Source organism: Apium graveolens, chromosome 7, assembly GCF_009905375.1.
Source record: "Apium graveolens cultivar Ventura chromosome 7, ASM990537v1, whole genome shotgun sequence".
In the NCBI taxonomy this organism is placed as follows: Eukaryota; Viridiplantae; Streptophyta; class Magnoliopsida; order Apiales; family Apiaceae; genus Apium; species Apium graveolens.
The window spans coordinates 6,020,409-6,038,092 of record NC_133653.1 but is presented as its reverse complement, the minus strand read 5'-3'; the positions used below and the strand labels follow the sequence as shown (position 1 = coordinate 6,038,092).

General features: G+C 34.2%; 2 protein-coding genes across 5 annotated transcripts; both read left to right on the top strand.

The window, feature by feature from the left end:
- The first annotated feature begins 4,105 nt into the window (after window positions 1–4,105).
- LOC141671927 (uncharacterized) lies at window positions 4,106–12,022 on the top strand. 4 transcript variants are annotated; one of them, XM_074478374.1, is made up of 15 exons: window positions 4,108–4,517; window positions 5,624–5,751; window positions 5,855–5,926; window positions 6,006–6,119; window positions 6,310–6,378; window positions 6,497–6,553; window positions 7,188–7,241; window positions 7,309–7,371; window positions 7,551–7,613; window positions 9,162–9,251; window positions 9,422–9,577; window positions 10,811–10,891; window positions 10,975–11,036; window positions 11,208–11,327; window positions 11,682–12,022. In XM_074478374.1, the coding sequence occupies exons 1-14, from the start codon at window positions 4,337–4,339 to the stop codon at window positions 11,287–11,289; spliced, it is 1,272 nt and encodes a 423-aa protein (XP_074334475.1). In that variant the 5' UTR covers window positions 4,108–4,336; the 3' UTR covers window positions 11,290–11,327; window positions 11,682–12,022. The 4 variants fall into 4 exon arrangements, with proteins under 4 accessions (XP_074334476.1, XP_074334475.1, XP_074334474.1 ...); XM_074478373.1 differs by having other exon boundaries at window positions 4,109–4,517; window positions 9,162–9,326; window positions 11,690–12,022; XM_074478372.1 differs by having other exon boundaries at window positions 4,110–4,517; window positions 9,162–9,326.
- A 955-nt stretch (window positions 12,023–12,977) lies between these two features.
- On the top strand, window positions 12,978–16,865 carry LOC141673177 (uncharacterized). The gene is made up of 9 exons (XM_074479910.1): window positions 12,978–13,586; window positions 13,660–13,935; window positions 14,023–14,086; window positions 14,203–14,300; window positions 14,390–14,620; window positions 15,201–15,278; window positions 15,726–15,902; window positions 16,086–16,175; window positions 16,281–16,865. Exons 1-9 carry the CDS (start codon window positions 12,978–12,980, stop codon window positions 16,863–16,865), a joined length of 2,208 nt encoding a protein of 735 aa, XP_074336011.1.
- Window positions 16,866–17,684: the final 819 nt, after the last annotated feature.

Genomic DNA, 17,684 nt, shown 5'->3' with positions numbered 1-17,684 from the left:
ATGTTAATACTCGTCAGCGGAAAAAATAAAAGAAAATTGTATTATTATTAAGTAAACAATTATTTTAATACAATTTAATCATGTCGGATCAAAATAATATTATAAAAAATATATGGATCTCACAAACATAAAATCAATATAATATCATATGGAATTGTTTATAAACGATTAGGAAAAAAAATACAGCTGCAAAAATTAAATAGTTGTTTTTTAGTTTACACATATTTTTTATTTAATAAAAAAATTATTTTTAATAAGATTTGATACGAAATCCGCTTTGTTTAAATAAAGATTTTAAACTAGAAAATCGGTTCGTGGTAGCTGTTTTGGAATAAAAATTGGAGTACGTTAGTATTTAATGCTAGGGATTTGAGTTTTAATGGTTGTTTTTGCGTTCAAGACTATCAGTCCTTACAAGATGTCTACGTATCTCTATATAGTAGATAATCAAGTCAAAAACGTAGTTCTAGGTTGAGGGGTAGAGCTCTTTGTATAGAGGTGAATCTAGGGTTAGACTTGTGTTGGGAGACTTGGCAGACAAGTCTCTAACTTAGATGGTGATTAGGAATCCTATAAGGGAAGGAACTCCGGTTACTTCTGTGTAGGACTTTGAGTCCGTTTGGGACACATGTCTCTACTCTTGCAGCCGTATTGGGCCTAGTTCGTGAACAGTTTGTGTTCGTAGACCTTGACGACCTTAGCTGGTCAGCTTTGTCTACATGGGCCGTCTTGAGTCTGCTACGAGTTTGGACCAGACATGTGTGTACTGGACTTTAGATAAGAAGCCCAAATATAATTAATGCGACATTTAATGTATTTTTAGGATCTATTTTCTATCCATATCATTTGCCCCCCAACTTCCGTGAATACTGCTCGAGTTTTCGTGGAAGTTATAATGGTCTTTTCGCGACTCGGGGTTCTTTTGGCCCTTCTCGGGTATCGCCCCTTCATGGGTATCGGCCCTTCATGTGTATCGTCGTTTTATCGTAAAGTGTGGAGCGATCTACACAATTACAACGACTTATTAGTGTGAGTATACACGCTTAAGGCCTTTACACAGGCTATTTGGATAGTCTTTGACACTAAATGGTCCTAATCGAGACTAAAAAGCGAGCATTTATCACCCCTTAACCTTCGCCAAGGTTAATTATAGGGTGAAAGCTGCTAACTGGCCCTAATCAAGGCTAATCGGGGCTAATTTCCATGCATAAGCTGCTAACTAGGCTTAAAAGAGCCTAATTTCAAGCTAGAATGCACTAGTTGGCCTTAATCGAGACTAATCTGCCCTAATCGGGGATAATCATGACTAATTAGCATGCATAAGATGTTAATTAGCCTTAATCTGGGCTAATTTCATCATACGAATCACTAATTCCCCCTAATTCGGGTTAATTACGCTTAATATACACTAATCGACCCTAATCGGGGCTAAAATTCACTAATTGGCCTTAATCTGAGCTTAATCTAAAAATCCTGAAAATTCAAAAAAAATTCTGATTTTTCCCATTTTTTTTCAAATATTTTGAAAATTTTCGCAGGGGGTCACCGTGGCTGAGCAGAGCCTTCTGCCACATGCCCTTGCATGTAGGCTGCTCGGCCTAAGGAGGTCGGCCACCCCTGGCCGGCCTGGAGCAGGTCCTCCTGCTCCGTGCTGTCCAGGGGTGCTTGCTCCAATTTTTTTTTAAACCTCTTACTCAGAGTCAAGTCTTCTACATACTTTGCCATGTCCTTCATGCTCTTGGTTGTCCATCTAATTAATTTCATGGTTACCCTTGAGTTTCTCATGGCTCTGCTATGGCTGTTTCAGTGAACGTTCTGTACCCATCCTAGCAAATAATTTGTACTCGTCCTTGCTAAACGTTATGTGTTCTACTGAACTTGTTATTATAGAAAGTCTTATACTTCATTGAACTTGTCCAAACCTACTTTGTAGGATATTTTGTACTCCAACAAACTCGTTCTCATGGACATTTTAGTCTTCACGAAACTTAATTCTGCCAAGAGTTATCATTTTCGAGAAATTTCCAAAGGACCTCTCAAGAGGGCCTCGGGAGCAACTTTTGAAGATCTCAGGGCTCTCCTACAAGAGCCTCTGGTCGGCCAAAAGGCCTCAATTTGTTGGCTGGTCGGCCAGGGCCACTACGGAGGCAAATTGGGGTCAACTTGGCTCTGCTACGGAAGCTCCAATTTGCCTCCCATAAGGAAGCTCTGCACCAGGTACACTTTTTCGTATATAAATTTCGTTTAAGTGCATTTTTCCTTATAACTTGAAAAACGTTATATGAATCACTCCTCGGGGACATGACCCTTCTTACTTAAACTTTTTATAACTTTATTCATGTTTTTCTTGTCATGTTTTCCTATTATGCAATATCATATATTTGCAAATATTTTTATAATAAATTAGAAATTTTGTAATTTTTTTCAAAAATCGGTAAAATCGTAAATAATTTAAAAAATATATTTTTTATTTTTTAGGCGAAACGTTAAAGTCTTGGATGGCAATGTCAACTAAACTGGGCCTATATAACTTTCATGTCGACCTCTTTCCATATACCGGCACCAATTGCTTTTATTTGTCCTGGACTATTTGAAGCAATGGCATCATCATCACATGTAGACTAGAAAATGATTTGATAAAGTGAAGCTGTGAAAACGTGGGCGACTAGCAGGCCCCTTTTGACCACATATAAAATAAACCCCCTCTTATTTTTATTCCGCCCGCCTATCTCCGCCATTTTATTTTTTACTTAGCATCTCTCTCCGCCATTGCTATGCATCCACAAACAACACAATTTCCCACATTTTAATACTAGTTGAATTAGGAAAGAATTTATCATATATTGTACGTAGGTACATTTATTAAAAAAAGAGATATAAAATACTCCTTCCGTCCCTAAAAACGTGTCAGACACGTTTGTCAATGCACACTTTTGATTGTTAATATCTTTAAATTCGTATTAGTATTAAATATAAAAATTTCACTGTATTAAAGTACTGATAAATACGAATCCAACGAGATCACGCATGACTATGTTTGATATTATAGATTAGACGTAAATTAGTAGTCAATCGTTTACCGTGAACAGTACCAAAAATCAAATTAGACAACATTTAACGGGACGGAGGAAGTAATTTTTAAACCGGTAAATTTCAATGTATCAACAAAGTTAAAGTATTCAACTTCCGATTAAGGCAAACATGTCCTTTAAAAGGGGTTTTATAAATACCAAACCCGAACCCATTTATATATGTAGGGTTCGCGTATTTATCGGATAGATATAAATTGTTATCGCGTTTACTTTATATATTTTTTGAAACTGTCATTTATCATTTAATAAAATAATACTACTAAAAATACAAGAAGTGTTATAGTATTAAATTTTTAATTTTTTCAAACCTTTTAGAAAAACTAAATTCCCAATAACTGACTTTTTTTGATATGATGGCAGTCACAGATAGGGTTAAGCATTCGGTTTCAAACCGGATCGAACCGAACCGAATAGACCGAAAAATTGAATTATCATTTTTTTCTTGGACCGAATCGGACCGAAAGTATATTATGGTGCGGACCGCATTTAAAAAAACAATTAAATTGTATTAAAATTTTTAAAATCTAAAATATAATGAAAGTAAGGTGATATGTAGAGTTTTAAGAGTGTATAAATACAATTACAAATTAAAATTTATTATTATAATTTTTAAGATACATGTAAAATATATATAACATAAAATTATAGTATTTATGATTTTGTCCATTCGGTCCGGACTGAAATATTTATTACAAGAACTGGTCCGAACCGAATTTTATTTCGGTCTATTTGATCGGAATCAAATGGACCAAATTTCTGGAAAAAAAGGTCCGAATTTCTGAAAAATAATGACCGAACTAAACCGAACCAAATTAGCAAAATTTGATTTAATTTTTCGGTTTCGATTCAATTTTGCTCGACGTTACTCACATACAACATGGGATGTTGTAAAAAACGGGCACACAGTTCAAAGCTGAAAGGCAGATTAAAAAATACTCTGGAAAAACCTGACTTTGTAAGCAGCATTATTTATTTCGAAAGAAAATCAATGATAAATAGATAAATAAATTTAAATTCAACCACCACCTCTTAAAAAACCAAACTTCAACTACTTCAATCTGCAGATGCAGTTGTTACATTCGTACACACACTACACACATTGAAAACATCGACATAAACTACTATTCTAATTCAACTAACTACTTCAATCTCTTACTTGTTTTAATTCAGACACACACACACATCACATATACATATAAACACACACATAAATAACATCGACATAGAGTTGAAAGACCTCAACTATGGCGGTGTTGAAGATGTTTATGTTGTTGTGTCTATTGTTTGCTTTAGATGTAAGTAATGCAAGTGGTGATGATGATGCTTCCTCAACCGTTGATCAAGTTGTTAGATCCGACGGTGGTGATTTTTCATCGAATCTTATGATTGAAGTTGAGCAACTCAAGTCTAAGATTCATTCACTTGGTTAGTTCATCCTTCATTTCCTAATGTAACTTATAAGCTAAGTTACGTGTTTTTTAATAAATCTCGGGATGAGTTAGAATCGAATATAGGTTTGATCACACTCGGTTCATCTTCGTTTAATTCAATATTTGAATATACAATTTTGTACTTTTTTTTATTAGTATGTTTTGAATTAATATCATTTACATAATTTAGTTTATAAATGAAAATTTTGTAATGTATGTGTATTGATTCAAGCTTAATAAGTTGATGTAATAATTCAAGTGTTATAATGTAATATTTGTGGTGACTAGTGAGATTTAGGTTCATGTTGCTTATGAGATAGTGTTTTACAGAGGTTCGGGTTTAAATGAGAACCGGAGAAAAATACTTAAACACAAAGCGTGTAACAGTACATAGCAATGCTAGCTAGCAGACTAGGAAAAAGTGCGGAATATTTGGGAATATTTGGTTCTCCAGTTCTCATTGTTGTTTGTTGACTTTGTTCGAAATAGTAATGTAATAATTATCTCTAGCCAAGGGGGAGGGGATTATGAGAGTGACATAGGAATTTTAGGAAGAGCTGGAATTGATAACGAGCGAACACTTAATTTGTTTCGATTCTGGAATGTTGTTTGTATGTTGTAAGGGTAAACTATGTTAAAGGCTTATAATTTACATGGTAGGCATGTTGATATTGTAGTTTGATGTTCAAGCTCTTAGGTAAATAGCTAGATTCTATGGCATTGGCAGCACATATAGTTGTTACTTTACTTTACTTCATAACTGGTCATCATTGGTTTTCATTAATTGTAAAATGAAGTGATTGTGATAGTCATTATGTCCGAATAAGTGGGTAAAATCAAAATTCTAAATCCTAGGTAAGAAATCATTTGTTCTTAACTAATTGGAATGATTGGACCAGTGACATAGATTAGGAGTATGAGATACATCTAAGATATCATGGAAATCGACTATTGACAGAAGCTTTAAAGCAGTGAAAGGGATCTGTTTAGATTTCGGAGAATAGTTATTATGTCTATACAATACTTGTTAGTTCATTCTTTATTGTGCCACCGGTGACTTCAATACTTCATCTGAGTATCTGACATGGTTTATGTATTAAGAGTCACATATTGATTTGAAGACTCAAGAAGTGAAGAGTAAGGATGATAAAATATTGGAAAAGGAGAAGATCATTAAAGAGAAGTTAGATACTATAGCTTCGCTGCGCAGCGAGATAGCTTCTGTTCAAGTAAGAAAGTTTTAAATCTGAATGGTTTGTGTCTGTTTAACCTTGTGGTTATTCAAGAGGCAGTTTGTTGCTCTTTGCCAATCGAATTTCTACTATTTCTCAGAAAAAAGGAACCTCTGTTGTTGAGGAGCAGATAGCAAAGGCTCATGCACGAGCTGCTGAGCTAGAGAAGCAGGTTGGTTCTAAGTCATGCAAAGCTTTTAAGAGTAGATGCAAGTAAATGTGATAGATAACATATAATTTTTCCTTTAAAGGCGGAGAACCTTAAAAAGGAGACGGAGCTGAGGGCCAGCGAAAAGGGAGTGTTAGAAGCTCAGGTATCTCAATCCGAGAAGAAAGTCCTTGAAATGAGTTCGAAGCTCAAAAGTGTATGTTCCTTCTCACTTGATTGTGTGATGAAGTTATTATTGTTAATGTTGTAACTTTGACCATTCACATGTTCTATATAGAAGCTGTTTATGCAACAGTTGAATATTGTTCCACTTTGATGGAAATTTTATTTATTTTAGGATCCATGTAATGCTTTCTGCCCAAATCTTATTTTCGTTCATTTTGCAGCTCAAAAAAAATATTGATGAAGAAAAGGTCAAAATTAAAAAAACTGAACGTGCCCTTCAAGTTGCTGAAGTATGTTGGTACACAGGCATTGAAAATTGTATATAATTATCAAATATGATTTACTAGTCATCTGGTTCGGTGTTACAAGTTTCCAACTAATTCTTAACTTGGGATTATTATTGTGCAGGAGGAACTGATGAAAGCAAAATTTGAGGCCACTTCAAAAATTAAGGAGTTAACAGAGGTACACCACCTGCATTGCTACCTTTTTTCGTTTGTCGCGTAATGTACTAGAGATAGTTGGGCCTGGTTGTGAATGACCTTTTTAATATGATATTTATGGTTCAAATTTCTTTGGTTCTGGTAAATATATTATAAAACTCTGAGGTGAAGATTTGCACTTATAATTTCCTATGTGACCCTAATGCTACCTTGCACTACCTCAGATATAGTAATGTTAATAGATTAATTCATTAGAGCCCTGGGTTCCTCAGTTGTCATCTCTTTATGTCATATACTTTAGTTATTTTTGTAACGTAGTGTGTAGACATATTGCATATGTACTTAAAACTAAAATGACATAGATACAGACAACCAAATATTTATATCAAACATACATGTAAACATATATATACATAGACAAGTCTAGAAGACGTAACAAGATACATATATTGTGTAAAATATGCAGGGGGGGGGGGGAATTGCCGCAATAATCCAAATCTGAATATAGTTTTTTCATCCATTGTGAGCATGCTGTTAATTGATTTTCAATGGAGTCACATAATGCTTTTTAATGTGTAACAATTATTAATTTACTTTTTGGGAAACACAATCATTGTAGTATTAAAATCCACTTCATCTATATAATTCATAACCAGGTTCATGGTGCATGGCTACCCCCTTGGCTTGCAGTTCATGTCTATGGTTGTCAGGTAAAATTTTACAAATACGTCATAATATTTTGCTCCTTTCAGTTCTGACCTTACTCCTAACATGCAGTCATACGTGGAGACACAATGGAAGATGCATGGAAAGCCTGCCATGCAATTAGTGATCGAAAAGGTACTACAATTAATTTTGCTAATTAGAAAGGTACTACTGGTTTCCTACTTGTTTTAGTTTCCAACAGAATATCTTCTGTAAATTATAAAATCATATTTTCGCTTCAGAGTGCTTACTTTATCTTTTGATCTATTCTGACTTCTGTATTTACTGAATATGTATTTTACTTCTGTGTCCAGGCAAATGTAAAGAAGGGACAGCTTGAGAAGTGGGCTGAACCCCATGTGGAAATTGTGAAAACTGTAAGGCACTTTTTAACATTTTGTTGTCATATACGTTGACTTGGTTTCTTATTTTAGAGATGAAGCATCTGCACTAAATCTAGGCGAACTTCAATTATTTATGTATATTTGTAGTATAATCTTGATAATTATACTGCTAGTGTCATCCACTGGGCCAATAGCATTTTCTGTACAACTGCAGATCTACAATTAGTTTTGTTGATATTGAAGTTGACATATGAAAGACGTGAGGGTATGTGCAAACAGTAATAACACATACTTCATAATAGAATAGAAAGCAATCAATCTGATGGAAAAGCACTTGACCTTTCATTGATGTGGAGCAAGGAATTAAAAGATTAATTTGTATTAATTTCTATATAATAATATAAGAATAAAGTGGATCGTAAATTACTATGAACTATAATCACATTGAATATATTAGGTAAGTAGACTAGCAGGAATATTCTAGTCTATGGTAGCAGAGTACTAAAAGGAGTTGTTCCTTTTGTTTAATTAGGAAAGTATTTGGTGTTAAGAAGTAGAGCGGTGCTTGCTGCTAGGTGTACAAAATTTTGTACAAAAAATTGTACAGAATGACATGACAATTGATGTGGGATGTTTTAATTAGACTTGTTGATGTGTATCCAAGGGGCCATTCCAATTAAAACCCTCCACATGTCATTATGTACAAAATTTTGTACACAATTCTGTGCACCAAGCATTTTCCTAAGAAGTATACGTTAATTATGTGCAAGTCCAGATACGCCTTATATGATGTCCTAAATCAAAATTTTAGACAATTGATAAAAAAAAAGAGCTACAAGAATGTCCTATCCTATGTGCCTTAATTACTAGGACACCTCTCAAATGCCCTAATTTGAGGCTATACTAGTCAAGCCTTATTTCACCTTTAATAATAAAAAAATCATTGTGACATCTTTTTTCACACTTCTTTTCTCTTCCCTCCATTATTTAATTTCAATTATATTATTATTATGATAATAGGGCATAGAAATAAGGATTATTCTTGGAGTTCATGTATACAAATAATGTCCTAAATTATTAGGACACTATTTTTTATAATATTTATAATGCAACGACTAGGACACTCTTAGACTTGCTCAGTTGCTCTAACTAACTTCATCTCCAACAATGTGTCTTTTAAGTAGTTTTCTTATTATTAGGATTAGCTTTAGGCTTCTTGGGACTGAGAAGAGTTTTGTTGGAGGAGATGTAATCTTCTAGAATTTTCAGAGCTTAAAGAATAAATTTGTTTTACGGGGTTGCTATCCATTATATTTCTCCCTTTGCGGATCAGGAAACCCTGGGGTAGTGGTTCTTACTTCTGAATCACCCAGGTTTTATATATTTACTCTTTTTATTTCATGGTTCATTTATTTTAATTACTACTTTACATCGAACAATTCCGGCCATGTTGAGTTGGAGGAGCATTATTTGTCTGTAAAGTGGTAAAAAATGTTACTAGTTTTTTGATAGAGGTATTATATAAAGCTGAATTAGTCTCACTGGAGTTTTTATCATCTTTTGTTTTGTGTTTGATCGCAGAAATGGATCCCGTCTATGAAGGATCAGTGGTTCGTCGTCAAATCTAATGCCGAACCACATGTCAAGTCATTCACCACCAAGTGTATACAGGTTTATGAAACATCCAAGACTGCTGCAACTCCACATGTCATCAAAGCACATGAAGTTGTTGATGCATATTATCAGGTATAAACATACTCTCTTTAATGATGTCAAGTTATATTATTTAGTTAATGTTTGACGTTCTTTCTATTGACATCTAAAATGTGTTTAAACCACAGGAAGCCAAGAAAGTTAGTAAGCCACACATTGATCAGGTTGCCAGCATTGCGAAACCTCATGTCGATAAAGTACATGGTGCTCTGGAGCCATACTTGAAGGAGGTGGTTTATGCTTATGGAAAATTTCTTGAATATGCGACTGCATACCATCAGGAGGTATAAGTGTACAAAATTTTTTATTGGGTTTCTCTCATTTTATGTGTGTGATTTATCTTTACTAAAAAGATGAGGTTTTCTTACCAATGCTTTATTGACATGAGAGATTAAGAGTAATAAACTTTAACAACTATGAGAAGGGACTAATATTCTTATGAGGTAAAATTCTAGAGTCTTAATTTTCACTCAGTACACAAATTTGCAGCATACTCGTAATTAACGTACTCTACTTTAAAATAGGTACTTGTTTATTAAGTGGTTTTACATTAGTTATTTTATGTCAGAGGTAGCCGGTGAAGTCAACAATGACAGTAACACTTATTTAAGGAGTGGACAATAAATTGCAAATTATTATTCTTTTAATTAGATGAAGAAAATAGTCGTCTAAAGCTAACTAAATATCTAGCTGCTATTCTGTTACTAAAAATAACCCTATGCTGATATCTACACAGATTGATCTTGGCGCATTATCAGAATAAAGAGTTATTTAAAATTTAAATCATATAAAACTGAAAAGTCAAGTGCTCCAATATTGTGTGGAGGCTCTGTATTTATCAATTTCTGAGGAAAAACCATGTTTGATAGTGGTTATAAATTTTATGTTAGTTCAGCAGCAGTTAACGATATCATCCCTCATGGCATATAAAATAACACAGAGATTATATATATATAGTACAGGTGGGAGGGGAAAATGAGAATCAAAATCTAGCACTAGGAGCACCTTATCCTCTGCTTCAGCACACCATGATTCTCAAATATAAAATTTTTTACATGCATAGTAAATAGTATTTCCAAAGAATAATTATTTTAGTGAAGTCAGCATGTCTGATTATTATAAATATCATATTAAATAATTATCATTATTAATACTGTTACTTACAAAATGAAATATTTCTGTAATAATCTGGGATCAGTTTTGTTACAAAAACAGTTATTGTATCCATATCCATATAAGTTATAACGTATAAGTAATATAATAATAAAAATTTGATCACATGAACATTGATACCAATTTATTTGACATTCTAAAATGTTCATGATTTGTTGTTAGAAATTAGAAGTTTAGCTAAAAAGATTCTGTAGGGATGAGTATTAATTTTAATAGGGGAGAGGAATGACTACAATCAAAGCCCCAACAGAAATTTCATGAGTGCCTGGCTCCGCTAATTGATGCAACTAATCATTATTTCAGAGAATGTCACTAATAATAATTTTTTTTTTTTAATTTTGAAGGCTCAAGGTACTTTGGAAGAATATTTTAAAAAGCATGAGCTGACTAGGGCAATAGCAAACAAAGAGTTGGTGTGGTTTATGGTATGAATCTGTAAATTATTTTTATGTCAATAACTCTCAGTCATGTGTTATTATTCTTAAACTCTTCCGTTGTTATATTTTAGGCCTCGGCATTATTGGCTCTTCCTGTCATCATTTTGTTAAGAATTTGTTCAACGATGTTCAGGTCAGTTTAACTATCCGACTCTTTAGTTTTCTATGCACACACAAACACATGCCCATTTGCAGACCCGCCTACTGCTTCTTTGCTACCATTTTGGTTCAGATCGCTTTAACAGCACACTGTTTTTGTGATTAAGAAACTAAAGTTATATTAATGTTGTAAACCAAATTGCAGTAAAAAACAACAAAAACCCAATCGAACCGGTAATACAAACCACTCTCGTCGAAAGGCTAAACGTGGACATGCAGAGAAGTAGTCTCATAGAGTTGGATGCTGTTGTCATGCATATTTGAGGTATGTTTCAAGAATTAAATTACTTGTTCCCGGAAATTCGTTATCTCCTTGGTTGATCAGTATTGATTAATTTATATAGTTTCTCCTCTCTTTCTTCAAATACCATTCTGTCCAAACTAACCAAGTGTTACCATTTTTATAGTGTGAGTTCTCAAGAGCAACTATTACAGTCTGTTATTGTTTCCAATATGTTATACTTTCCGAAAGAATACATATGCATAGCTTTTAGAGGAGGGTTCTGCTTTACTGTAATTGTAAATAATGCCTATGATGTTTTTTATCGCTGAAATTCAGACGGATTTTGTTTTTGTGTCTATTCTAAAGTAGTTGGTTGCTTTTCTTACTTTATCACAGGTTCACAGGTGTGGTCAACACTGTTCTCAACAGGTCTTTGTGCGTTCATTTTCTCCATCTATTTTTAACACAGGCCGCCACTGCTTCTGTTTTTCGAAGCTCTTTGTAATACTTGCTTCTGCACTTAAAACGAGTCATCCTTATCAACCAAAGACAGTTTTAGGTAGTGATAATACGTATCTAGGTTATTTACAGTAGATGTAATTTTCCAGTTTGCTTGTAAGGTTTTTGAGTTCACAGAAAGAAATAATAGGAACAATTCCTAGTATCAATTTATTTTCGAGGAGATACATCTTTTGGAATTCGTTCAGAGCTATAGCAAATCACAATACATTTGTTCACTGATACTTAGATTTTATTACCATCTCGAAAATAATAATAATTCAATGCTAATTAGAGTTTGGATTTTCCTTGCACACTAGAAATTCAAATCATAGTTACATTGTAAAATCCTACATATAACATAACAATTCTATAAATAGGGGTATTTAGCCATGATACAAGCTACAAAATTTACCAACTATTATTCATACAAGGCTACCACAGCACCACAATAGTTAAGTAATCAGGAAGGCCCAAACATGATTTTATACTCAATCGTACGATGAGGAAGACCCGAATAAGATCTTATACTCTTTAACATCAATATCATAACAACATGCTATTGGGGCCTTTCTCTAACACCTTAAGATTTTAGATGAGCTGGTTATTCAACATGGTATCAGAGTTTAGGCTGACAGGAGGACTAAGGTTCGATTCCCAGTCACCCCCAACATTCTCACAATTTAACGTGGACACTAAAGACAAGGAGAATCAAAATTCAAGTGACAACACACATGATGTCACTAAGTGTCAACTCATCAAAGTTTGTTACAACTGACTGCATCATACCAACTCAACTAGCAGCCTCTAGAGTACTCTATAAAAGCAGTTATTTGAAGACGATCTTGTGACGATACTGCTGCGATCTGACGATGCTTCACGATACTTATCTCTGGTGAACTTTTCTCATTTCTTTTGTTGATTGTTGATCGATTTTGTTCATTTCTGGTGAATTCTTCTCAATTTTTTGTTGATCGATTCTTTCTTGACTATTTCGTATTCCAATTTTCTGGTGTTTTGATTGATTGTTTCTGAGATTTACACATTGATTCTCATCATTATCTTCTTGTTTCTGAGTTGATATACATACTGGTTATTTCTTGAAAACTCTCTCAACTGATTGTTGATAATCTTGTTTCAGAATAATTTTTTTTTGTTTGCTAATCTGAAATTATGTTTTCTTCGAGTCTTAATATGGCTGAAAATAATGAAAATCAGACTCCTGTTATGGATCAATCTCAAAATCCTACTTCTCCTTATTATATTCATTCTTCTGATAATCCTGGTATGAAATTGATTAATATCAAGTTTAATGGAACTGGTTATGGTGATTGGAAGCGTTCGATGTTAATTAGCTTATCAGCAAAGAATAAAACTGGCTTTGTTGATGGAACGATTGCAAAGCCTTTGATTGCAGATCCTAACTATAAGGATTGGGAACGTTGTAACAGTATGATGATTTCTTGGTTGCTTGGAGTATTAGATCAGAGTATTGTTAGAAGTGTTTTGTATTTCAACACAGCTCATGATATTTGGATCAATTTGGAAGAACGCTATGGACAAGCTTCTGGCACATTGTTATTTTCTTTACAGCAAAGCTTATATGAGATCAAGCAAGGAGCTGATTCTGTTTCTAGTTACTATACTAAAATCAAGATGATTTGGGATCAACTAGATGCTGTAGACCCTATAACTTCATGTAAATGTGCAGGATGCACATGTGAGATAACACAGAAGATGATAAAATCTCATGAAGACAGAAGATTAGTTGAATTTCTTATGAAGTTAAATGATGGTTTTGAAGTAAATTAGAGGCAGCATCCTTGTCATGAGTCCATTACCTGCAATATCACACGCTTATAGATTGTTGCTTCAGGAAGAAAATCACAAGAAGTTGTTGCATCCTGTTCAATCATCAGAAGAGGTCATGGCTTTTGCTGCAAATAGGAGAAATTTCAATTTCAGATCACAGGGTGGATCTGGTTCCAATTTCAGGTCTCAGTCTGGAGAAAACAGAGGAAAATTCAATTCTTATTTTTGTGATCATTGCAAAATGACTTGCCACACTGCTCAGAGATGTTACAAATTACATGGTTATCCATCACATTTCAAGATTGACAATAGACCAGACAACAGAAAAGTAGCTACTAATGTCAATTCTGAAACAAATGAAAGTACTAATGTTTCTGATAACAAGAATGTAGGTTTCACAGATGCTCAATATGCATAACTTTTGCAGCTACTTGGAAAGGATGCAGAAGAATTATCTACTAAGAATAACATGAAAACATCTTGTGTTGCAGGTAAGATTTGTCTTGCATCCCACACATCAGTTCATTGGATTGTGGACAGTGGAGCTACTAACCATATGTGTCATGATTTGTCTCTTTTATACAATTTTCTCCAATTCCAAATCTAGAAACTTATATAACTCTTCCATATGGGAAGAAGGTATTAGTTTCACAGATAGGAGATATTCAAGTTACTGACAACATAATTCTTAAGGATATACCATATGTACCTGATTTTAGATGGTATCCATACCAAAATTTTTTCAGGATCTTAAGTGTTCAGTTACTTTTACTGATGACCACTGTTTTCTTCAGAGTCCTTCAATGACCCAAATGCATCTTGGTAACTTCAAGAATGGACTTTACTACTTAGCAACAAACCAGATCAGTACTGATGCAAAAGATTTTACAGCTGCAATTTCTGTTGAAGAGAATCAGAACAAGATCAAGCTTTGGCATCTCAGAATGGGGCATCTGCCTATTTCTATGCTTCATCATTTATCAAATGTATTTGATAAACCTTGTAGATTACATACAATATGTCAAGTATGTCCTAAAGCAAAGCAAACTAGAGTCTATTTTCCTCATAGTTCAATAAAAACCGATGCAACTTGTTCTATGGTGCATTTGGATGTATGGGGCCCTTATAATGAGCTAACTCAAGACAATTACAAGTATTTTTTTACAATAGTTGATGATTTTAGCAGAATGACTTATTCTTATTAAAGAATAAATCTGAAGTTTTTCCAGTTTTTTGTGATTTTGTTCTTTACATAGAAAATCAGTTCAAACTTTCTATTCATGTAGTCAGAACTGATAATGCCCCTGAGCTGAGTAAAGGTAATATGCTGCAATTTTATAAATCTAAAGGCATACACCACAACAGAATGACATTGTGGAAAGAAAACAAAGGCATATACTGGAGGTTTCAAGAGCACTATTCTTTCAGTCCAAGCTTCCAATTCAGTACTGGGGAGAGTGTGTACTGTGTGCAGTACATATTATCAACATAGTACCTTTGTCAGTATTATCCAACTCCAGTCCTTATGAAATTTTCTTTAAGGGGCCACCAGACTTATCCCACATGAGATTATTTGGCTGTTTGTGTTTTGTTTCTACTTCTTAGGTTAATAGAAGCAAATTTGATGAAAGAGATGTTCCACATGTGTTCTTAGGGTACTCACCTGGGAAGAAAGGTTACAAGGTACTGAATACTAAAACTCTTGTTGTTTCAATCTCTAGAGATGTTATATTTCATGAACAACACTTTTCATATCATCTGAAATCATCTACAGATCATTCATCTAAATTTCAAATTTTTCTTCCCATAGTAACTCCTTTCACAGAATTTACACCCATACCAGATGTTTTTCAACTTCCTGCCCATGATCATGATGCAAATTCTCAATATTTTGATTTTCATCATTCTTCACACTCTGATAATAACACTCATTCTTCACATACTGATGAAAATCATTCTTCACACACTGATGAAACTACTTCTGACAACAGAGTTATTCTAAGAAAAAACACCAGAGTTGTAAATCCACCTTCATTCCTAAAAGATTTTATTTGTAATCATAGTACATCAACTTCTACAATCAATGATCATTGGTGCAATATCATTTCTTCACAACATTTATCACCTCAGCATCATTCTTTTCTTGCTCATACTGTATCACTCAAAGAACCATTGACATATGAAGAAGCTATTAGAGATAATAGATGGGTCGAAGCAATGAGAAAAGAAATAATAGCACTTCAGGAGAATCAGACCTGGGAGTTGGTCTCTTTACCAGCTGGAAATAAGCCTATAGGTTCTAAATGGGTATATAAGATAAAGCTTAAGGCAGATTGAAGTATAGAACGTTTTAAAGCTCGATTGGTGGCAAAGGGTTACAATAAAAAATGGGAAATAGATTACGAAGAAACGTTTTCACCGGTTGTTAAGATGACTACTATTCGATGCTTGCTAGCATTAGCATCATATAAACTCTGGAAATTGCATCAGCTTGACATTAACAACGCATTCTTGCATGGTGATCTTACTGAGGAAGTTTATATGTCTCCACCACAGGGTTTTGATTGTCCAAAAGGTTATGTATGTCGACTTATCAAGTCGTTATACGGGTTAAAACAAGCTTCTCGACAGTGGTTTGCAAAACTGCTAGGTGAACTGTAGCTACGTGGCTTTACACAATCTCAGAATGATTATTCTCTTTTCATTAAAAGAACCGATCAGTGTACTACCATTGCTGCTGTATATGTAGATGACATTATTCTAACAGGAGACGATGAAGCAGAAATCCAAGATCTTAAAGTACATCTACATGCAACATTCTGTATACAAGATTTGGGTTTGATGAGTTATTTTTTGGGCATCGAGATCGGGTATCTTGCAGAAGGTATTACCATGTCCCAGGCCAAGTTTACGAAAGAATTATTAGATGAAGTTGGTATATCTTCATTCAAAAATACAGTTACTCCATTACCATTGAACATCATTCTCAAGTCAGATGAAGGAGAGCTCTATTCTAATCCTTCTACTTATCGATGTCTTGTTGGAAAACTGAATTTTCTGACTCATACGAGACCGGATTTATCATTCACAGTTCAACATTTAAGCCAGTTTCTACGAAATCCTAGGGTACCTCATTTTAAAGCTTTAATGCATACTCTTCATTATGTAGCCTCAACTGCAGGACAAGGTATTATGCTACAAGAAGCTGACCATCTAACTTTACAAGCTTTCACTGATTCAGATTCGGGTGCTTGTAAAGACACACGATGATCTATTTCAGGATATGTCATGCTTCTTGGGAAATCACCAATAAGTTGGAAATAAAAGAAACAGGGAATTGTGTCTAAAAGCTCAACATAAGCAGAATATCGTGCTATGTCCAATGTTGCTTCAGAAATTACTTGGTTGGTCAGATTATTAGCAGAGTTGGGTATGCCGTGTCTCAAAGCTGTCACATTACATTGTGATAACCAGAGCTCCATTCATATTGCGAAAAATCCTGTGCATCACGAGCATACAAAGCATATCGAGATCGATGTGCATTTTACTCGTGATAAAGTACTGGAAGGATTGATTAAGGTTTCCTATGTTCCAACAACTCATAAGCTAGCATATGTTTTTACAAAAGTGTTGCCTTCTGTTCAGTTCACAGAACTTCTGTCCAAACTTGGGATGACACAATGTCACCCTCGTTTGAGGGGGGATATTACGAATATGCAGTATCAGGATAATCAAAATTCAAGTGACAACACATATGATGTCACTAAGTGGCAACTCAGCAAAATCTGTTACAACTGACTGCATCATACCAACTCAACTAGCAGAGTACTCTATAAAAGCTGCTATTTGTTACTTGCTTAGTTAGTTAGTGAAAATGAGAGTACAAATTTGTATGTAGTGTGTTGCAGATTGTAATCAGTAGATAGTAGTATGATTCAATAAGAGTGATTGTTTTTTCATTGATCTGTGTTACATTGTTAATGAAAGATATGATTTGATAATGCATATTCTACATGGTTAAAAGGAGTAGCTGTATTCGTAACAATAGTGATGGCGTTTTACCTCAAATTCGTGCTTCAACCTCCTCCA

Bases quoted from the DNA above. Each gene is read 5' to 3' on its own strand.
- LOC141673177 (XM_074479910.1), top strand. From the start codon at position 12,978: ATGGCTGAAAATAATGAAAATCAGACTCCTGTTATGGATCAATCTCAA. The intron at 15,279-15,725 runs GTACTGAATACT...TTATCACCTCAG, and splicing joins CTGGGAAGAAAGGTTACAAG to CATCATTCTTTTCTTGCTCA. The intron at 15,903-16,085 runs GTATATAAGATA...AAATTGCATCAG, and splicing joins AGCCTATAGGTTCTAAATGG to CTTGACATTAACAACGCATT.
- LOC141671927 (XM_074478373.1), top strand. From the start codon at position 4,337: ATGGCGGTGTTGAAGATGTTTATGTTGTTGTGTCTATTGTTTGCTTTA. The intron at 4,518-5,623 runs GTTAGTTCATCC...TTATGTATTAAG, and splicing joins GTCTAAGATTCATTCACTTG to AGTCACATATTGATTTGAAG. The intron at 6,554-7,187 runs GTACACCACCTG...ATTCATAACCAG, and splicing joins AAATTAAGGAGTTAACAGAG to GTTCATGGTGCATGGCTACC.